The sequence below is a fragment of the Idiotropiscis lumnitzeri genome, chromosome 11, assembly GCF_059441095.1.
Source record: "Idiotropiscis lumnitzeri isolate Australia: NSW breed Sydney's pygmy pipehorse chromosome 11, RoL_Ilum_1.0, whole genome shotgun sequence".
NCBI classification, from domain to species: Eukaryota; Metazoa; Chordata; class Actinopteri; order Syngnathiformes; family Syngnathidae; genus Idiotropiscis; species Idiotropiscis lumnitzeri.
Genome location: NC_142401.1, coordinates 6,733,977 through 6,757,997, shown reverse-complemented (window position 1 = coordinate 6,757,997; position 24,021 = coordinate 6,733,977). Strand labels below are relative to the sequence as shown.

The window sequence follows — 24,021 nt, the reverse complement described above, 5'->3', positions numbered from 1 at the left end:
TCCTGCTGAATAATCAATTTTTTGAGTTGGCTGATGTGACTCGAGCGCGCGCGCCCGTGCGCGCGCACACAGACGCTGCCTTGAGACTGGATCGATACCCCTCTCTGTTCTGCTGAAGAAGGCATTGACATCATTCCTGGCTGCGGGCCAAACACACTCTTATCCTTCAGAAAGAGAGAGAGAGGGGAAGGGAGACAGGGACAGGAGCGGGAGCAGGCCAGGGAGAGCGAGGAGGAGGGACAGCTCACACACACACACACACACACACACACACAACAGACACACACACACCTACACACGCACACACACACGCTGCACGCAGGTATACTGCGCTTATCCCTGTCGCTCTGGCATGTGTGTGTTTGTGTGTGCCCTTGCGTTACACGCATGTGTCTACAAGGAGTGAAGGAGTGACTAACATTATGGATTGGATTGGCAGCGAAGCACGACTCAGCAGAAAAAAAAAAAAAAAAAAAAGAAGAGATCACAGACTTGTTTCTTCTTCATGGCAGCCTCTCACCTCCACACCCTGGACTTTGAGTTTCATGTGATCCTCTCGGGTGGTCTTCCCGTCTTTCCTTTTCTTCCAGCAGTAGCCATCTTTCCTGTACTTCACCTTCTTGCGGTTGTAGAGGATCATGGAGCCATTTTGAGGCCTGTTCGGAGAGGAGAGCCGAGTGCACGAAGGCAGCGCACAAATGTGAGAATTAGTTTGACAGGAGAGAATAAATATTGTGCAAAGTGGCGATGTCTTTTGATGTTGTCAGCGTTTCATTGCTCAGTGACGTGGAAACCAACCGGTGTTATTGGCAAAGAATGTCAAGGTTACACTCCCAAATTCAACACACACACACACACACAACGGAGACTGCTCTATTGTGTTAATATTTAAGTAGGTCCATCCATTAACGCAGCACAAGCATTAGCTTCTGAGCACATTGTCGATACATACAATTAGAGGTGCAACGATTAATCGATTCGTCGACAGCTAATCAATCAAGAATTTTTTTTGAAAATCGATTAATAAGATCATTTAATTTTATTATTTGAAATTGTCCAAATGTGCAGAATTTTAGCTTCTCAACAGTGAACATAAAATATATATATAAAAATACGAATACACTGCTAAACTTCTTTTTTTTTTTTTTTTTTTTTAGGAGGGACAAAAATGTAATGGTCTCTAGCCGGGGTAAACTTGGGCTGCTAAGTACGAAAATGATCTATTTCAATCTAATCTATTTCTTTGAATTCGCTAATTCATTATTTATTTCCTTCGACAGTCCATTTGCTCATGACTAATATTGCCTAATTTTCAGAATTTTTGCTAGATTTTCACATGAAACCTGATTTGGCTCCCTGCGATAGCAACCTTTCACTAAATCACATCAAAAATGAAAGAATACTGCCACAACTTGCATATTCACCGACATCAAAATACCCTAAAAAAGTTTTACATTTTTTGGGCACCAAAATGTTTGTTGATTTGTGTCACAATTGTGTTGAATCAAAACAAAACTAAATTTTCTTTTACTTTGGGATCACGATCTACATTTTTGCCAAATTTTGGAGATGTTGATACGAAACTAGTAACTGAAGCAGAAGTAATTCATGTAGATTTGAAAAACGGTCTTGTTTCAAAATAAAAAGCATATAAATTAAAATTTCATCAAAAACAACAAAAAACAACAATGGAGGGAAACAAGAACTTGCTCTTTTCTCGGGCTGGGGAAAAATTACTATACTTTAACATGAGATTTAACTTTTTTTAAATTTTTTTTTTACTGCTTTATCTCAGCTCATTGTCCTGGGAAATTCCCTTTGGTGTTTTAACTCCCACCACCAGTTGTGATCAAAGCGCTCAACACATGAGCCGCACTGTCCTCGTCCCATTGTGTTGAAAGCAATTGCCTCTGTTCCACTGACCTCGCCATGCATTTCATTATTTTAATGCGGTAATCGTATTAGTTGCGCCAACGCGCGCTGTCCGTCTTCTGTCTGCAAGGCACAGGTTATGCTTCTCTGACGTGCCGGTTTACAGTGAATGCAGTAAAAAATGCCCACTGTCATGACGTCGCTATAACTGTCAAAACAATTATTTGAAATTCTAGTCTTGGAGTATTAATTGCTAGATAGTTTGAAGTGAGGTTTCAGAAGTTGGATTTTTTTATTTGAGAATTTTGCGTAATCAAGTAATAAGATAAATGAGAAATACAAGTGACAACAATTGTAAAAAAAATGAGGTTTAGCTCTTTATTTAGATGTTATGTTTTGTTTCATTGTTTCCTAAGTTCATTGTCCCATTTCCAGTCATGAAATCTAAGTTAATCAAATACAATTGAATATTTCCTGAATTTAAGAAAATTGTTCTAAATATTACAGCATGGGCCTGGTATTATTTTCTTATTTTTAAAAACCTATCAAGTAAAAATGTTCTAGTTATGTTGGCAATTCAAAAAATTTTGCTTATTTTTAGTATTATTTTCCCTAGTTATACATATTTTATTATTAAAATTTCCAGTGAGCTTTTTGCGGTGTTGACATCGTCACGCATCGAGGCTGACATCTGACTGAACAAAAAAAAAAAAAAATCTATCATCCATATGTCCATAAATGATTAAAATTTAATGAAACAAATATGACAATTTAGATTTTGATAATATCATAACAGAGACAGCCTTTCTGACCTTGATGGCTCATCCTTGAAAACATGGAATGGACACATTTGGGATCCTGACTGACCTCCTCCAAGAAATCAAACCATCAGTTGTACTTTTTTAATTCTTCATCTTACAAAGACACAATTTTACACTTCAAACCTGATCGCAACCCCATCGAACACCTTTCAAATCAACTCAAACAGAGATTCCTAGCCAGGTCCAAGCAATCTAACAAATTCTTATTCTTTCCCTGCAACTGAACAAAATTCCAACAATCACATTCCAAAAACATCGTCATCTTCGAAGAACAGAAGCTTGTCGCCCCAGCAACGAGGCAAGTAAATCTAATTTGCAATGCAATTTTTGGGTCAAGTACTTTTTTTTGGTCCATTTGGTGTAGCTGGCGGGATGAATGTCCTTTAACGCCCACGCAAACACACACATGGACGCCAGGTGAGCATATGCATGAGAAGACAAAGACACTATGGCAATGTCACAGATGGCGGGACCTACCGCCATGTGTTCTCTGCGCTCAATGTCAAACCTGCTGCTCAGCAATCAATCATTCTTCTATAACATTAAGGACAAGTGTATGTGCAATGTTCATTGTGTGTGTGTGTGTGTGGGTCGGTGGGGGGGGGGGCATTGGTGTGGAAAATGCATCTTTGCCTTATCTCATGACAACAGAAACAATCAATAAACTAACAGATACTCACAAATGTGCACACAAACACACATAGTCTTTATCCCCCTTATCGGGCCATCTCTTTATTTTGTCTCGACCGTGTCCCTCCATTCTCATCGCTTTCCTCTCAGTCTCATCTTCTGGTCTCATCCATTCCCTTCACTACGCCGCTCTCGCCTCGAGTTTGACGCGGGCACATATGGACTGGGATGATTGCAATTTACGCTGCGCGCAGTGTGTAGTAAAATTGAATTTGCTTTGAACTGATTTTCTTTGACACCGGAAATCTGTTCTGTTTTTTTTTTTTTTTTTTTGAGGGGGGGGGGGGGGGGGCGTGGGGTGAGCCTGCCAGCTTGGAAGCCGAGTGGAGACCCCCACCTTCCGATCAAAGATGAGTTTAGTCTCTGTCTCGAGCCGTGTGAGTCATCTCAGGGCTGCTGATTCTAATTATGTTATGGAGACGATGGATGAGATCAGATGAGCGTGTGTGTGTGTGTGTGTGTGTGGGTGTGTGTGCTTGCTACATGTTCATGGATGGTGCCCGTCCTCCTTGCAAACCCTCCGATTCAAGCAGACATAAACGCTATTGATTGTAACTGGTCTGTGATGTGTGGGATATAAAAAGCTTTTCCACCGTTCCACGGTGTAACAGAGCGAAAACAGAGAAGGCAAAAGGGGAGGAGAGTGGAAAAAGAGAAGGCAAAGATAAAGAGACAGAGTGGGCTATTGAGTGTGTCCGGTAAAGGGAGGAGAGAAGGAGGCGAGAAGACATGAGACGAGCCAGACGAGCGAGGCAACGGTCGTTACGCCGAACTTGGATTCCACCGAGAGGACAAATGAAGGTCGTTTGATTGTTGTCTTAATATGAGCCCCCGCAACGGTGCGATCGAACGCGCACATCCCCCCCCCCACCCTCCCCTGAGTGGATACAAACACGCACAGAGCGACGGCGGGCACATAAATGTCACCGTCTCCGTGAGCTGAGCTCCTTTCCATCTGATGGGATTACGTGTAATCTGTTCTAATCGTGCCTCATGTCATGTATAAATGGGATTATATCTAACTGCTGCTCAATAATAACACCAATACGACTGCTGCTGCTGCGGCTGCTGGGAAGGCGAGGCGATACGGCAGCACAACCAATCAATGAGAAATCCATCCGCAACATAAACTGTGCTGCTGGCCTCAGGCTGCTCCTGAGAAGAGTCCTTCAGATCGCACAATGGGAGCACAGAGGTATCACCTCAGGCTCTCAGTGGCATCAGTAATCACAAATGGGGCCAGGAGGTGACCGCTGCACTTACTTGGACTTTTTTTTTTTTTTTCTCCACTTCTTCGTCCCCCATCACGGCCACTCTGTGTTTTCATAGCAGAAGGAAGACACTGTGACCAGTGGGAGGTAACAAAGTGCAAACACTTCATTACGGCTTTTTCAGGTATCGCTACTTTATGTTAGGGGTGACTTTTATTTATTTATTTATTTATTTATTTATTTATTTATTTATTTATTTATTTATTTATTTATTTATTTATTTATTTACTTATTTATTTATTTATTTATTTGTATATTGTAATTTGTCAAAATGGGATTTTCTTTTACGTTCTTCAACCAAAGCAAAAATGTGTCTCTGTTAAAGTTTAAATCTATGGCAGGTGTGGGCAAAATACGGCCCGGGGGCCACATGCGGCTCGTTAAATGTTTTAATCCGGCCCACCAAACTTGAAAAAAAAAAATTAAATGAATAAATCATGTTTATGTTTTATTTTCTAAATACTGTGGTGTGTCAAAGACATATTTTTTCTTTTGTTCACTTTCATTTAAAATTAAATGTATTTTTTTTTTTCTCCGATGAGGTGAGGTGACCAAAACACTCCATCCATCTGCTCCTGCTCTGTCAAATTTTAGAACCCATTGTGGCCCGCCAATAAAAAAAATTGCCCACCTCCGATCTATGGAATGATGACGAAACTGATCTAAAAATGTGTGGTTCAATTACCATTAAAAAAAAAAAAAAAAGCAATCCTGACTAAATATATGAACCAGGCATAAACGAAAGTAAAATAAATAAATATTGTAAACTTTTGTTGATCTGACTGCATGGAAATTTTCCATGTAACAAATTTCTTTTTGTTTTAAAAAGAGTTTTGTTTTCTTTTCATGACTTTTTTTTGTGAGTTTCTTTGTTGGAGTAGTTTGTCTTGTAAAAAACGGCCAAAGGATTGTTAAACTTGGCTTTACCCTTCGCCTTTTCAATTGTCTTGTTTTTCTGTAAAACACTCGATTGTCTCTGTTTTTTTTTTTTTTTGATTGAAGCAAAAATCAAACACACATTTGTGTAGAAAGGCATAAAAAGAAAAAGTTCAAGTCACACAAATAGAACCTGAACCATTAAGGACGACGCAACCGATCTGGAGAAACGAGATATTTCCCATCCACATCCTTAGTTATATAAAATATTTTTTTGAATTCACGTTCTGGAGCGAATGTCATTTGCATGCACTCCAACACGCTGGTTTGCTCCAAGAGCACCGTCTTCCTCCCATATTCCAAAAAACCTGCACGCTCGATTAGTTGCTAACTCCAAATTGTGCGAATGTGAGTGCAAACGGTTGTTGTTAAGAATGTGATCGAAATTTTAGAAAAATCCTTCAATAGCAGTACAGTGAGCATGTGCGTCGCATGTCTGCCTCACAGCTTTGAGGTCCTAATTTCAAATCTTCCTCCCATGTACAAAAAAAAAAAAAAAAAAACATAAGTAAGTTGAATGGAAGATTCTAAGAAGTCTAAAGTTGCAAACACAGCCAAAATTCAAACCAGGAAGCTCCAAACTGTGCGGCGGCCATGTTACAAACTTCCCCCACCATGCTCCCATTTTAAAGACTCCTCCTATTTGAATCTGCCGGAAAACATCCATTTGGCAAATTCTTATTCCGTTGGTCTTTTCCCGTTCACCATACTCTAGGAAATGAGCTACGCAGGGTTCAGTGAGAACGATGAATATTCAGTTGTGGCACGTAAATCCCTGTTCACGCGCACGCACACACACCTCCCATGGACCCCCCCCCCCCTCTCCCTTTATGTGTGAATTATACATCAGTTAGCCTAATACATTTACATTCATTAATACTCCATTTCCAGCTGACTAGGTGCTTTGCAGTCCGACCGTGTTGGAGAGCGTTCAGTACATGTCGAGCAGCCCATCAGGAGGACTCTTTGGAGACACACACACACCTTTGGTGTTTTAATCAAACAGTCACTCGGTCATTGGGATTAAAACAACATGAGTCACCTGCTGATAGAGTCACCCGTTGTGTGTGTGTGTGTGTGTGTGTGTGTGTGTGTGTGTGAGACAGCCCGCTCTATCCTCACCTGGTCTTTGGCGATGTCGTCAGCCACTCATCATGTTTCTCAAAAGTGATGAGATACGCAGCAATCTCCTGGTGAGACAAAGACAAGACGGAAAGGTTACTGTGTATATTTTCTGTCCGTGCGTGCGTGAGTGTGTTCGTGCATGGTGTGTCACAGGGAGATAAAACATAACAGGTATTTCCAGATGACCTGCTGATGCCCACGGAGAGTGTGTGCGTGCGTGCATGTCGGAATATATCGGATCGCCACGGTGAAGTCTTGGCGCTTGATTGGTCGCAGAGCAGCCAGTCAGGAGACAGACATTGAGAAGTGACCCTCAGGGTTCGCAACCAATCACAGCAGCAGACGCACTGATGCCTGCCTTCCACTGGTGAGGAAAGGCCAACAACATAAACACACTAACACACACACACACACACGTACATAAATATAGATAGACACACACACGATAGCTGAGCAAGTGCCTTAATAGGAAAAGTTGGCTCGTTTTTTGCACTTTGGCAGCTTCCCGTCAAATAAAGTCCGCTCATAACTTGATTCCTAATTCCTCTGGCTCTCCTTTCATCTCCTCGGCCGTCCTATTCGCACTATTTCTTTTTCCACAGGTAAAGCCCAGGAAGGAAAAATAAATCAGTCGTACAGGTGTGTTTTACGAAGAGTGAGGAAAAACCACCTCACACAAACGCTGCCTTTTTCCTTCACCGAGTAAACTCTCCGCTCCTTTAAACGCGATTGTCTGTTTCCCGATCGGCGGCTCCCTTCTCACCCACTTGTTGTGTAGGCCTATGAAATGTAAATTGTCCTCTTAAGGCAATCAGCGTTTGAAATGTGGCGCAAAGCAATAGTGAAGAAGACATCAACAATCCAGCCCTCCTTCATCTGCCCCCTCAGATCATCTATCTCGACTCCAGACCTCCTCTTCCACGCTCCCTCATACTTGCGTGCGCACTGCGTGCATGTGTTTTTTTTTTTTTTCTTTTCGGTTGTTTGTCCCAGTTTGGCACGAGGGCACTCCAGCTCCAAGCTGACCAGATGAGATGGAAAAGGGGGGGGGTTGGGGGGTGAGAGAGCTGGAGCAGGGTGCTGGCACTTAACAGTATTGTTTTTAGTATCCTCCATTCTATTGCAATGTCCCAACCCCCATTGCCTCACCCTGCACACATGCATCGGCGTGTGTGCGCGTGTGCGTGCGCGTGAGGGACAGGCTGCCATCACACCATTAATTATTATCACCATCAATCTGCCAACTGTTAATGTCTGTCGGTCTGCGTTACAAAAAAAAAAAAATTGCACAGGGCCGACCGAGTCTGGGTTGAAAACGCACATCCGAACGCTCACGTTCACATTTTCCTCCTTGGAAAGACATGTACACACCCACACACACACACACACACACACACACACACACGCATACAAAGAGCACCTCATTCATTTATGCATCTATTCATTAGTGGTGACAAGCCGCCACCTCTCCTCCTCCCAAACCACTCTGCAGCAAGTCAATATGCTATACGGCCTCCACAGCTCCGGCCGGGCACCGGGGGGGCTCCCCTAGTGACTGTCAGCCAGTGGGAGGCGGGAGGAGAGAGGTGGGAAAGAGTGGAGACGAGGGGCTGGGAGAGACAGAAGGATGGGAGGATTACGAAGGAGGGAGAGAGACTTGCAATTAAAGGCCTGCCCCATAAGAGCCATTAAAAAGCCCGAAACAGAGGAGTCAGCTGAAACGGCAGCCTGACACACACTCCAAAACACACCCACACACACACACACACACCCCAACGCTGTTCTCCTTCACACACACACACACACACTCGCTCCACGCCCATGTGAAGAGTGACAGAAGTGAGACTTGAAGGTCGATCCTCCGGAAGTCGACGTTATTGTCCCGACGGACGACCAGTGATGGAATGCTGTGAGCATGCCTGGCGACACGCTGACCCTTCAGGAATACTCAAAGTGTGTGTGTGTGTGTGTGTGTGTGCCAGACTCAGGGACAAAGAGGATCTTTCTCCAGGGATCTACTCCATAAACCTAGTTATTCTGCATGTCGACGTGAATCTACACAATAATGCATTCCAGCAAGGCCTGGCTGACTACACACACACGCGTCCCCGCCCTGCCAGTAAGAGCTTGACTGGGAGGGACTGGGAGAGAGCGTTACTGAAGCAATACTGTAGCTAACAAAGTTGGGATCATGAGTGGGAAGCGAGCCATGCAAGTGGGGAAATCATCCACCCACTCGGGTCTCCAAGAGGCCATCTCCCTCCAAGAAATGGATGGCATGTACAAAAAAAAAAAAAAAAAGTGTGCGTATTTGCACACATGCAAACACACATGCATATGCACGTGCACGCGCACTCACAAACCCGGGGCATATTTCCCCAGTAGGAACGAGGGGGCGGCTTGGTTGGTCGCCTACACTGCAACAGACTTATGCAGGAGCGTTCCCTGGGGGGATTCCGTTTAAGGGTCTGGCCACAGGCAAGAAGTGTCTTGTGTGTGTGTGTGTGTGTTTTGAAGTCTAATGACGAGCATCACCCTGGCAGATATCAGGGGAAAACAGAGTTGTCTGTAAACTGGAACTGTCACATCCATTCCATAGCAGCACCTCAAACGAAGGCTGACGCTCCTTCTCGCCACGCACATTATTTGGCATTCAACCGTTTATTTTATGGAGATGGGAGGCGGCACACGGAGGCTGCCTTTTAAGTATACCCAGAGTCCATTTTTTGCCTTTGTCCCGTTTACGTATATGGAGCAAAGAAGTGCATTAGCATTACCCGAGGGAGGTTTGCTGATGTTGGTGTTTGTTCTCAACATCGCCACCGTGCACTTTCAGATGAACCTTGAAAATATCGGGACAGGGATTGACGTCCTATTCATAATAACCTCCAATTCAGACTTGTTCGGGATCCGACTTCAGCAATTTGCTCACAGCAGATTTCACACTCTGCTCTATAAATACATTAAAAAAAAAATAAAAATAAAAAAATATATATATAAATATATATATATATAAATAAATATAAATATATATATAAATAAATATAAATATATAAATAAATAAATAATAAAAAAAAAAATAAAAAAAAAAAAATATATATATATATATAAATAAATAAAATGAGAAATTTCAAAACTGTTGTTTTTGATGCCTTTTGCAAATGTTTTTTTTTTGGGTTCTAGCAGAAACCTGAAGCTTTCGAAATTATGGCCCAAAAAGTTCTGCCTTGGTTTACTCATACGGGAATTGCAAGTTGTCCTTTTGTAAAATGTAGTCAGCCTTGAATGTTTTTTTTTTCTTGTAAGATAAGGCTTCCATCTTGCCACCCTACTCTTGTAGCGCAGACAAATGAAGAAGACAGGAGATTGTTGTCACATCAGGACTTGCAGGAAATTCCCGCGGTTAATTCAATGTTGCTGTCAGCCTCTTGACTCTGACTAGTTTTTTTTTTTTTTTTCCTCATCCATTTTTCAGGGGGATGTCCATATCTTGGTAATATCTCTGTTGTGCAAAATTCCCTCTGATTGAAGATGACTGCCTTGGAAATTCTTTGTACTTTTATCCCGTCTGATGCCTTTCCAATACAATCTGATGCCGTTCAAGCTCTGCCTGGACCACGGCTTTGACTTCAAAAATGTTCGGAAAAGCATTCGAGACCATCTGAGTTTTTTCTGAAGAGGAGGTTGTCTCCGTTCCACTCTTTTTTTTTTTTTATTCCAATTAATTTACATAGGTTATAGTTTGCATTAATGATGTAATTTTTTGGGAAATGATTTATCACAGTCTCATTCTGTTCAATTACAAGGGTGATTTTTTATTTTTTTATTTTTTTTATAACCACTCCAGTCAGTGATAATTCCCATGTGACCTTGAAAACCCAACAATGTCAATCGTGTTTTTTTCTCGAAGCGCAGACCTCAGGACCGTGTTACAAGGCCAGAACTAAACAGTCCAAGTTATGTTCCACTTCCCGCTGACAATAATGATTCTATGTTGGTTGTAAAGCAGTCCAATAATGTCTTGTTTGCACTCTATTCCTCTGGCCTGCTTAATTAATATGTGAAGCTCTTAAACTGAAAGATAGGCAGACATTGAATTACGACATGGATCATTTTGTTCTGTTCTAGCCGCACAATTAAAATTTCATCAAGGCTATTGTACACCAGAGCAATAATGTGTAGTTTGTATTATATTCCCAAACTGCCGTCCTCGCCAATGTTTGTTAGTTTCAACAGCCTCTATATTACCTCCACTGGCTAATACAGCTGCTTAATGCTGTTTCCATAACAACTGTTGCAAAGCCCCTGATCAGAATTCCTCTCAAGCTTGCTTTGTGTTTATCATACAAACACCTAATCACGCACTGGGCAAAATACACACACACACACACACACACACACATGTGCATAGTCATACACGGGATGCATACACATGCTTACAAATAGTCTGTATTCTACCCCTCGGGCCTAGTTTGATTTTTTTTTTTTTTTTTTTTACCGTTTGACTGTTTGCGGGCATTTTTGAGGCCACATATAAGGCGTAGTCTGTTATTTTAAAAATTGTTATGATTTTTTTTTCTTGCTTTTTTACTGCATACATTGCGCTCACATATCATCACTTCTTGTCATTAGCTCTTTGAAATAGCCATTCAGTTCGATTTTTTGTTTTCTTTTAATTTCAGTTCGTTCCCACAAGGCAAACATTCGGAGTACAACTTTTTGTTTTTCTTATAGTGCTAATAGTACAATATTTCTATAGCCAGCAGAGAGAGTTTCCCACTTCTTAAATTAAAATTTAAATCTTCTCCATGGTCAGCAGAGGGTAACTCCACTTCTTAAAATCAAAATTGCATCATTAATTTGCTCTATTGTGGTGCGGTAAGCCATTAAATGTCTCTTTTGGAAACTAAGGATACTACATGAAATTGGTCCCTTGAACAAAAAAAGTAATGAATGATGTAATCAGATAGAAAACACGAAAAAAAAAACATTTTCACGTGTCGAGTCCTAGAATAAACCCTTCTTACCCAAACTGTACGATTCAATCCAAGTATCAAAGAATTATAAAAATGTAGGATGTAATACAGCCAAAATTGTCCAAAGGAAAAAAAAGAAAAGAGGCGGAAATAAATGTCCGTCATCGAGCCTAGAGGGGTAAAAGTTGCCCGTGTTAAAGTGATTCCAAAAGCAGCCGTATTTAGCGCCGGTTAGTCACTGGAGGATGAAACGTGACCTTCAGCTGGGGCGCACCCCTCTCACCTGGTTGGCGGGAGTCACGCGCGTCACATTCATCATGTCGCAAGAGACGTGAATATGTACACAATGCCATGAACATGTCATCACTAATGCATGCTGGGATGCGCAGGTCTTCACCAACACACACACACACGCGCACACGCGCGCGCGGGGGTCTCGGAAGAATCCACGCAGTGGCTTCTGTCCACCTAAGTGTCAGGTTTATGATGACATTGTCACTCGCTCTCCTTCTGGACAGACTTTTTTACCTTTCGCCCGTCCTGCTGTCTTGCGTGACTTTCATCACCGCGCGGCAAAGTTTGCCGCACTCACTCACTGTACAGAAGGTAGCTCAAACTTTTTTTTTTTTTTTTACGGGAGACCTAACCGCACAGGAGAGGCCGCCCTAATCTACCGAGGGAACATCAATCAAGATTCTCTTACGCATCTTCCCCTCTCCTCTTCCTTCTATCTCATATTTGCATTTGAGGAGAACAACGGCCCATCTCTCGGCGCAGTGGGGGATGAACACATCAAAGACGGCAACAGGTGTGTGGTGTCAAACACAATGCCAGGACCCCTGCTGTGCCGGGGGGCGTCTTGAATAAAGTCTGTCAGACACCTCAAAATTTCTCACCAAGTCAAGCGGGAGAGTGCGCACACACTAAGATGTAGGTTTGAAAGTCAAAAAATGATGGATGGGCGTTAGGCAGCGGGAGTTGGGGGGGGGGGGGGGGGCAAGTGGGTTTCGCGTTAACCCTCCGACGCCTCATCTCGGGGTGAGTCACGCGGCCCTCGGAGGCCTGCGATTCGCTATCGTGGATGCGATTGTTATTGAGTTGGTTTGCCGGGCGATGGTTACGGAGAATGAATGAAAAAAAAAAAAAAACAGCGCGTGCCACCTCTCATTGGCATAAATACTTGTTTACAACGAGACACAAATTGGCACCCTGTCAGTCAGTCTCTCGGTTCCTCTCTCTCTCCTCTAACCCTTTTACTGTCTTTCCCTTTTCTATTTGTCTCTCTCGTCCTGGCTGTGTGCTGCTGAGCGTAATACAACACTCCCCGGTTCAACCCTCTCTCATTACCATATTCTAATTACATTCGTTAAGGGGAGCATTTGGGAGTTTAATGAATACATTTGAAAGATGGCTCTCCGCTGTGATCTTTAGGTTAGTCTGCTCAAGCGGCTTCTTACGCTTGGCGTACAGACGTGCGCGGACCCGGGCACAATCACACCTGCGAAACATACAAATGATTCCGAGCGCGTTGCGTCTCTCGCCGCTCCCAAAAAAATAAAAAAATAAAATCAATTCGGGCTCGTCTCTGACAAATAAAGATTTCATGTCGTTTGTGTGTTGTTGTGAAAAAAAAAAAAATAAATAAATAAATCGCCTGGCCCCCATGCTGAAGCCATGCATTTTTAATTATCCTCGGGCCTCAAAAACAAACTAGCAGAGACGAGCGCCATTATACAGATATACGGTACGAGTACCTCGAGTTTATCTCCTCTTTCGCCAAACAAAGCGGGGCGGCTTCGTGCAGCGAGCGAGGCGGGTGGAGTCGAACCAATCAGAAGGAAAAGCTAACATTGCGGGTTATCAAGCTAGTTCTGTTGACTGACTTGTACTCGGTGTGATGCGTCTTTGCCAAGGACAAATCCTCGTGCTGGAACTGAATAGAGTGTTACTACGCCCCCCCCCCGCCACCCCCTCCCTCCTCATTCTTCCACTGTACTGAAAAATGCGATAAACCTTTCACACTTCCAATTCTGATGATTTCCAGCTTGTGGAATCGCTGTCACTTTTATATCAGCAATAACACTTTATGATGGTAATGTTTATCACTGTCTAAATACATCATTTTTTAATCCCAGAATACTAATTTGCTCAACTTGTTGACTTTAACCACAAATCAGGAGTCAGCACAATCTGGGCATTGTTTGATGTTTGTTTGGATCAAAGTGGCCCCCCCCGAATGACAAGTTGTAATGATCCACTGCAGACAAATGCATACGCAGTCAGAAATGATTATCCCATATGAGCATATGCAATGTCGTAAATATTTAACAAACAAAAAAAAATGTAAGGTACAGATCTGAAAGGACTCCTCTTCGCTGCAAGTGCAGTATGTGCACCGTTGATGATGCACTGCACAAAGTAGAGCCTGGTGTCATCACCCTCTCTTTAAGGACTGTGATTCATGCAGTGGGTGTCAAAGTGTGCTAGCTATCTTTAAACATGATGTAAGACACATGTATATAAATAAAGAATCGGGGTGGTTGTGTAAAGAAAGCAACATTTTTTTACTGTCAGACAGGAGTGGCGCTGCTCGGTGCCGCAAAAATCGCCGACCAGGATGGAAGCCGTCACAGCCTTTGTTTGCTTAAATCGGCTTCTTTTCAGCCATTAACTCATTTACTACCATTGACGGCTAAAGACGTCAAAGATTTTTTTTTTTCTCGGCTGGTAGTGAATGAGTTAAATGAAATTCGCAGTTGTGGCACAGTTGGATAATAATTGCTCTAATTTAATGCACTTTTAGAGACCCCCCCCCCCAAGAAAAAAAAAGGAGTCTGACATCAGTTATATCCTGCCAGGGCAAGTTTCCACCTCGTAGGAACGGCAATGGTGTGTGTCTTTTGAATTCCGCTTGCACGTTAAGAGCAGCCGTTTAACACTAATATTGACGCTGGTGTTGCGCATTGGACAATGTTAACGACTTTCAAGAGAACAAGCGACAAAAAAAAAAAAAAAAAACGACACTGCCAGAACATACAAGCGCGTACGCTGCCAACTGGCCGCAATGATATGCAGCAGTGCCACTTTCTAATTGTAGTGCTTCCTTTCACGCAGCAAAACAAAGATTTTGTGGGCAAAATATTTACCTGTCAAAAGCCCACAGACAGAAATGAATCTTTTTTTTTTTTTTTTGTCATTCGGCCAAGATACAAATTAGATGCTCTCATTTGGAAATGTGTTTATCAATCTCCCGCCCACCTACGGCTTTATATGATACCGTCAAAATTTAAATATATGCACACACCGCTATGCAAATGCCGCATCGGTGTCAGTCGTGAAGTTCTTCTTCCTTAGAGAACAAGATGATGGATATTTTATTACAGCTGAGCTAGTCTTAGACTAATGACACTGCAGGAATACAATTCAGACCCGGTACACAGCTAATATCCAACACACACGCGCACACACTGTTTAATCCCCAAGGAATCAGTGAAATTTGATTACACTGACTGTTACAAACACCCTCCGTATGGGAGTAGACATTTCATACATCAGCATGAGGGAGGAGGAAGAGGGAGGAAGAGGGGAGGACAGAGATGGGCAGACTGAGAAATATGCCATACCAAGTAGAATGGCCATTTGATGGGAGAACACTCCGGACAAACACTGGGTGTCTCCTGAGTGGAAGCGTTCAGATATCGCCTGCAAAATTGAAAACGGCCGCACAGCACAAACACAATATTTCACCCGGCGAGTAAACATGGGCAACAATATATTTGCGATCCATCTAAATATGGGGTCCATTCCTGGGATAAGTGTCGGGAGAACGAGTTAGTCTACAGGAGCGGGAGATGCTCGTCACTTTATACACGATCGGTGCATATTTTGAAAACAGGAAAGGTTTTCACTTTCACATTGGGCCGTCCTTCACTGTCCTTAGCGGATACAAAGCTCAGCAGATTACTGACCATGTATGTGCCTCACAGCACAAGAGTGCGGTTAAAAAAAAAAGAAAAAAAAAAGGAAAAGGTAACTTATGCGCTGTCAGGAAGATAAAATTATGTTGCGACAAACAACACCTTAGCAAGATGTAGATTGGCAAATATGTGAGCAGTAGGACATCAGAACATTGATTGGATGCTGAGTAAGCTGGAATCTTGCATTGCTTTTCCGTTACGGAATATTTTGGACTCAAAACAGAGTAGCTCATGCATCCTTAATGAGCTGCACTGAGATAGCGATGATATCACGTGCTAATAATAGTCAAGCTATCCATTTTTTTTTTTTTTTTTTTTGAAAGGATGTTCAAGGTCACGGGGACGCTGGAGCCGATCCCAGCTGACTTAGGGGGGAGAGGAAGGAGACACGCTGGACTCGTCGCCAGTCCACGTAAGCTAATAACAACAGGAAGGTTTTGGTGTTTTGTCTTTGTTTTTTTTGGGGTCTTTGTTTTTATATTCACGTACTTTGCGTGATATCTGGGCCTGTTTCGTTGAACCAAAACTTATTCTCCTTTTGTATGAATGACAACAGGTTCACTGAATCTTCTGTCATCTAGCGGACGTCCGTGACAAAGACGAACAAAAATCTCAGCGGTAAATATTCATTTTGCAGAGTTATTGGAAATGGTTGTTTTAACACACAGTCGAAGTTTTAGGACAGTAAGAAGAAAACAGCGCAGGTCATCTCGGCAATCAGAATGGCCAAAACTGAGAAGGTCCGATTTTAACGTTTAACTCTACGTAGTTATGCAAATGGAACAAAATGTTATTAAGCCCTCAAAGTACACCACAGCAGCGTCAAAAAAGGGCACACGTCAAGATTTGACCAAAGAAAAAGCAAAACTGTCTTTTGGGTGATCTTTGACTTACTCAACCGTCGTTTAGATGACAACTAGCAACAACTAGTTGTAATTTATTTTATCCATCACACCTCAAACGGTACATTTGAATCTTTACTTCTTCTGCTACAGTACATTAGAAGTGTGTACACATTTTTTTTTGTATCGCACTGAACTTGCTGGGTCTGATGAGTGGAACGTTATTAAAGTTGTAAAGTGTTCTGGACAAAGTTCTGCCCACACACACACACACACACTGAGCAGGTACTCGGGAAAGGGAGCGCAATGATCTCACACGCGCATTTGAATGCTTTATCTGTCTCCCATGAATTAAATCTAATTTACACGGGACTTAGATAATACAGAGGTTGTATGTGGGGACATTACAGATACAAAACGTATTGTAACCACTGAACAGTCTGACTTCTCATTAGAGCACACTGCTGGACATTTTCTGTGTGTGTGTGTGTGTGTGTGTGTGTTTGGGCTCAGAGTCTAACGGGGACCTGAATCACAAAGTTAAAGCACACACACGCGCAGGTACACACAAGCCGAGCCAAGGCTCCTGCGCAACACCCACACACTCGCAGTCACACATTCCCACGGTTTAATATATCTCTGTGTCTCCAGTTAACAATATTTTGTGTCAAATTAAAGCAGGCAAGATAAATAGAGGGTCTGCGCCACATGGAGAAAATAGAGCAGGAGCAGAATGTGAGCGAGGGGAGGGGAGGCGACCGGAGGGGGGGGGTGTAGGTGGGGGGGGGACTGGTGAATGGTAAATCCCAGCCCCTTGTGGACTGCAGTGAGAACCACCGAAACAACGACGCAAACAATCTGCGAAACCCCATTAACACATTCAGTGAGCAGTCACATTTAAGGCTTGGGGGTTAATTACTCATGCCGACAAGGAAATTGCACCTATGAATTTAATTAATCTAATTATTGAGTATTTTTTTGGGGGGGGCGGGGAGGGGGTCTGTTTTTTTGCATTGCAGCTGTGTTTGGTTTCGACTGCCAGTTGGGTCAGCGGGGCAGAGACAATGTTTGAAGTTGGAGGAGAAATAGAAAGTCAAAACTGACACAAGCTGACGCTGGGTGTTAATTGGGCTACGTGTGACTCAAAGGGAGAGAGAGACATAGAGAGAGAGGGAGAGAGAGAGAGAGAGAGAGAGAGAGAGAATTAGATGGAGAGATACAGACTAAGAAGAGGGAGACAGAGAGCCTGGAGGACTAATTAGTGATTATAACTTGGCGCTCTCCAAACATAAAATATTTCTCAACCTAAAAGACGGAGGAATGATTCAAAAACAAAAGAATAGCATTCAACGTAAGGAGCTGAGAAACACACCATGTGTGTGTGTGTGGGGGGGGGGGTGTGTGGGTGTGTGTTTGTGTGAATTCACTGGAGCATGTGTGTGCTTGCATGTCAGTGTTTTGGCTTCTATGCCCTCTCATTAAATTGTGCTTTACACTGGTAAACGGTAACAGCAGAGTTCTCAATGTCAACTGGAGAGGTTGGCGCCATGGGCATGCTCTGGGAAACAAACACACACACGCGCACACACGCCCACACACACACGCACGCACAGGGGCGTTTTTAGTCACCTTGGGGGCCCGAGGCAAGAGCGGCCATGGGGGCCCTCCCAGCCCAAAAACACCAAGATCATCATTCAATCCAGAAATCTTTTATTTTAAATAACACAAGTGCATCATCATGTAAGAAAACTTTAAGAGTAAAAGAGAGAAAAAAAATAAAATGATCACGAATAGTTTGTGGTCTTTTGTTCCTGCTCAATTGTAAATTTGAGTATTTTTTGTAAGCGACTTTTGTTTTCTCTGCTTTGCTTTTGAATGTTGCTAACAGCTGTGTTGGTAAACACTCGTAGGTGTTGTGTCTCTGCTTGTGTGAAGCACATTGAGTTGTCTTCCGTATGAAATGAGCTACGTCAATAAAACTGCCTTGCCTTGCCTACGGAGCGTTTTCCCATGACACCCAAATATCCGCAATTTGAGAACAAGAAAAAATATAGAATTGGATGGCATTTATTTGTTTTATTTCATTAAATCAGATCAAATCATAATGGATATAAAAGATCATTTTAAACCGTTCCTCCCTTCATCTGTAGAATTTGTTGTTGTTGTGGCTGCAAGAACTTCAACAAAGAATCTCCTCCAAAGGAGAAGCACATTTATATTCACGCTGCTCCAATTGTGTATGCTAGAGTAGTGTTGCTTCGCACTAAATATTAAGCTCTATTTGGTATAATTAACGAACAGCCAATTTCACAGTTCCCGATAATATATTTGATTAATGTGACATTGAAAATTCAAGGATATATATGATATTGCCCTCTTACGAATACAAATGAGGAACTGGTTAGCTTGCTGTGTTTTTGGGCTAAGCTAGGCTGAGCAAGTCATGTCCAGTTGTGCTTCGTGAGATTATACTAAAGACTGGGATAAACTAGCATCGCAACTTTTAAAAAAAAAATAAAAAAAAGTCAGATTATAGACTTTCTTTCTTTTTGCATGCCCTGAGAGATACGATTTTTCCTTGAGGAGAAGAACCGAGAAAAGCCGGCCGCAGGAAGTCGGGGCTCCTTCAAGGGGGGGGTTTTCAACATTTCGCTTCTGCGTCTAAGGAGGTTTTTATGCTATATGTGTCATCCATATTGGCCGTGTCTCAGCCTTAACACACTAAGCAGGGACAGCTAGTGGGTGTCCTGTGCATTTTTCCCCCCCAATGCATGTCTAAAATTTCTGTCATTTTGTCACTGACAAAAGGACCAATGTTAGCAGTGTCCCGAGGGCCTAGGCAATTGCCTAGTTTGCCTACCGTTGCGGTGTCTCTACACACACACACACACACACACACACACACACCCCCACGCATGCAAGCGTGCACTGACAGCAACACTATAAATCCTACCAGTGCATGAACGCCACATCCATTTTATTCTAAAAAAATGAACATTTCGCTAAGTTTCCAAAAAGCACACTTCTTTTATCTTGGCTCCGACACGGCAGACAAAATGGAGTGTGTCAGCTTCTCGCGGCCTCGTGCCAGAGTGAGTTGGACATTAGCAAGTCTCGCATCAAAGTCATAAATCAAGGACACCCTTCAAAACAGCAGAGGCCCCCGAAAACTGCCTGTCTGCTCCCCGGTATCATTCGGAGTTTCCATAATGGATCCGTAGCAGTTTTCCACAGTCTGCTAGCTGACATTTAATATCATCCCTCTGGTGTAAATTATTTCCGAGACATATCCCCTGCCATGTATTACCTATGTGAGGAGAATAGAACATATCGCCGCAAAGACACGGGGGGGGGATACAATGAATGTATATTTAATTCTAGGTATGGTTTTTAATGACTTACAAACAACGATGATGACAAAAAATGAAATATTTAACGTGAATCCTCATAGGCATAGCGACACGTATACACACAGTTTGAGGGCTGGTTTATAAGCGCACAGCCTAAAGTGCACAAAGGAGCATGATGCTTACAAACACTACTTTTGTCCTTCATCAGCTGTTTTTCTTTTTTATGTGTCGTACGCGTTGGGCATTACAATCACACTTCTCGACCAGATGTCTCGCTTATCACTTCCGATGTACTGCGCAATCATGGACTCCATTTGTGTCACACTTGCACCATCGATCACGCCATTAGCACAACTGCATGCACGCACGCACGCACGCACACGCGCGCGCGTAAGGGGTTGCCATAGCAACACACACGGTAAATGGGGCAGTCGTCTTAAATATATATGCTTTTTGATCTTCTCATTCAGGCAATCGTGTTGGTGTCACCCATGACGAGACACAGGGCGAGCGTTCATCACGCAGCGGCCAGCGTGTCCTGATCACATCGCGAATGTTCGCCAATGAAACGATGAAGTCATTTTCTACAAAATAACGCCTTGTTTCTCCAGTTTCTTTTTCTTTTTTTTTTTTTTTTGCGACCAAAGAGTTGTGTCGTGAGGCGTAGTTATAACATTTTGGCACACCGCTAAATGTCATTTCCGCAGTGTCATTTTGGCGGACGGTCGTCTGTTTGTGTGCCTTTTATTTGACCACGCTGATAACTTATGTTGTTTTACTTTGTTTTTTTTGTTTTTTTACATCATACAATTCAACACTTTTCAAAACACTCCCTCTGACTTCACACAGAAAATCATGTCACATGACTTTGGTAACTCTCTTCAGCATGAAAATGATCACAGAGCAGAAATGTAGGAGGAATACAAGCTGGTCCACTGACATAATTAAGTCACCAGCAGCGCATTTTGTACTTATAATACAATACTCAAGTCAAACATGAATTACTGCTTCCTTATGCCGCACAAAGATGCCTCCATGCGAAATGTGAGTGTGCCGCATTTGAAGGGAATGAGAGAGCCACTTTGATAGGTACCGATTGCAATTAGCTGTGTTCACACCCACAACGGCGCTACCCACAAAATAAAGCCCTTAATGCAAAAGAAATTCACCTCCCAAGCACAAGCCAATCCGCTCTCGGCGTCTTTTACCAAGTCCAACGCATGATGTCAGAAATAATGCTGAGGGCATAAGTAATTGTTTTACTGTTTTTACAGTGGGATGATAGTCAACTGCTTTAAATTCGACAGGTCAATCTCATACCATTAAAGGGTGAGTAGTTTTATTTTACATACAGTCAAAATTTTACACAAATAGAGGTTTTAAAATCACAAGATCTGGAATTAAAATGTTCATGATTTCTTATGGGGAATTAATTAATTTATTGTTTTATTTTATTTCAGTAAATAACAACACTCCAACTCGAAACGTTAGGAACAAAATACTTTTGAGCTGCAATGATAAATCAACAGCAGGACACACGCATTTACTAACCCCCCAAAAAATGTGATCAACACCAATGAAACATGTTGGTGTTATGTCAAAATAGAGTAATAAAATGGGATATTTTTTCTGCTGTGCACCAAAGCAGCTGCAAGCACGGCGCATAACTCTGAACAATAACAAATGTTAGCATTAACAGAACATGAATATGAAATAGTTTGTGTCAATGATAAAGATACTATAATACATACAGTAAATTGCAAATTCATTTTAAGTTTGAGTTATGACGCCGAGTAGTCGCTTTACGTTCCTACCCAAGAAAATATTGTGTGTGTGTCAGTATTAAAAAAGTTTGGCAGACTTATTTTGAAACTTAACTCAACAACCAATTTACGGCAATCGAACAAGTTATTCCCTACGGATGAAAAAAAGTCTTTACTATCATCTGTCCACCTGAGTATGGTTTGTTATCTAAAACTAGTCTATAGTCTATTACCACGGACAGATACACATACACCCCCAATCTATTATTGAACAAAAGGCTCACGCCTCCACTCAGCCCTTTGGGGAGGAATCCATCCCTCCATCCCAGAATAATTTCACACATCAGTAGATACACAAAAGAGAGAGAGAGAGAGAGCGATAGAGCGAGAGAAGGAGGAGAGGCAAAGGACAGAGAGCAGAAGGAGGAGTGGACGGAGTAAAAATGAACGTGGGTGGGGGTGGGGGTGGGGGGGGTGTTTCAGCTCAGTGCTTGTGGGAGGCCAAGGTGTCAGGGGGAGCCATGCGTGACAAAACAGAGATCAGAGGATCATATGGCATCGCGCACACGGGCAAAGAAACAAATGCGCACGCACACACGGGTACCGCACACACTCGGTGACGCGTACGCATGACAAGCAAAAGGTGAGAATAAGGACATAATCTGATGATTGCATGACTCGGGCGCAGCTCTATCAGAGGCGGGAGATCGGAATGGTAATTTTTTTTTTTTTCACACACACACACACACACACACCCCTGCACACACAGGAACCTGGGAAATCATATTCCACTTCTCCGTGGAGTCATTAATAAAGAGCATGTAGATCTCCACCAAAACAGTGGGTGATGACACGCCATACAAATGAAGTTCTCTGCCGCATCGGCATCCATATGCCGCATTCGTAACGGACGCGATGTTTGTGCAACAGCCCCCCCCCCCTCTCCCGAAACCCTCATGAGCAACATCTGTTTGGAATGAATTGTCGTTGGCTCGGTCAAGACTCACGTGAGACATAAACGCTCAATGGCCACATCATTAGGTACACCTGCAAAATCCAGCCATTCATTTTTAATAACGCTTGTCCTCCTTCGGGTCATGCTGCAGGTGATCCGACAAATAATTCAAACTCATGTTTTTTTCCTTACGGATAATTTAGAGCTCAGGACTACCGGTCGCCTCATTGCCGCTGTTATTCTTTCACTATGTGTTTTAATTGGGTCAGCACGTGAATACTTGGACTTTTCGCCGTGGCAAGAATACCGAAACAGCCTATAGAAAAGGACAAAGGCTTTTTTTTTTTTTTTTTTGTGAAAATATGCCCTCTTTATTAATTTTTGTGTATTTGTCATTCTAGCAGTCCAGCTCACATGAATTGAGCCCAGGCAGTGACGTAAGCGTTTTGTTAGCATTAGCCATTAGCCATTGCACCAAAATACGTCATTTAATGGATGTCGGTGCACTTTGTCTTCCAGAATATGAGCAAAATACCGAAAGTGCAACGTTAAATGTTGCTAATTGAGCAGCTTTCTTAATAAATGCATTGTCCTGTTTAGGTGTTTGTTTAGATTTTTGACTCAGAAAAAACAGACACACACAAACGCGCACACAAAGAAAGAGGAATTGGATTCTATGAAGTTTGCTGCAAAAAAAAAAAAAAAAAAAGTGGACGGTAAATAAAGATAAAGGGACACACTTGAAAGGTGAAGTCAGGGAATAAGAGGAGCGATATGCATTTTTCCCTCTTTCTTGATGTTCTTTTTTTGTTGAAAAGGAAAAGTGCTCTTTTGACCCCGTTCTAATATACTTGACTCGGATTTGTATTTTATTTCAATTTTAATTATTTAAACATTTATTTTAATGTTAATCTGCAAATGACATTAATTTTATTTTTTTTTTTTGTTTTTTTTATGAAAAGGACATTTTAGTGTATTACAATATTATTGCATGAGGCCAGACCAAAATTAATAAATATACTTTTGCCTGATTGAGAAAATCATTCTGGGGCCTTCAACATCTGCATTTGAGTACATTTAGAATCTTAACCCAACATGCTTATGATCGGAACCTGAGCTGAGATTTGAACCTGTCAAATGTGAGGCAGTTGTGCTAACCGCTCGTCCACCATGTTGCCTTCGTATGAAGTCCATCTACCCATCCATTACAAGTACCGCTTATGGGTCAAAGGTAAATTGGACCCTGTTCCAGCTGAATGCATGGCAAACGGCAAACTAGACAACGGTGTGCTAACCACTCGTCGATCAGTCAAAGAGCACACGGCGATTCCATTCACAACTGTTGACGCAATGTACCGCCAAACCATCAATTAGAGTACTTCCTGTAAAATTGGAAAACAAATATTCTGCCTTTACAAAGATTGACACCGCAACAATAAATAA

The 24,021-nt window shown here is 42.4% G+C and overlaps 1 protein-coding gene across 3 annotated transcripts in view; it reads right to left on the bottom strand.

Moving 5' to 3' along the window:
* The window catches only part of LOC148327100 (calmodulin-binding transcription activator 1-like), a 60,157-nt gene that overhangs the window by 21,640 nt on the left and 14,496 nt on the right, over window positions 1-24,021 (bottom strand). For all 3 annotated transcript variants that reach the window (XM_088308193.1, XM_088308194.1, XM_088308195.1), the window contains exons 4-5: window positions 6,713-6,780; window positions 521-656 (exon numbers count right to left, since the gene is read on the bottom strand). In XM_088308193.1, the coding sequence (XP_088164319.1) occupies window positions 521-656; window positions 6,713-6,780 (204 nt within the window). The remainder of the gene's footprint in view (window positions 1-520; window positions 657-6,712; window positions 6,781-24,021) is intronic.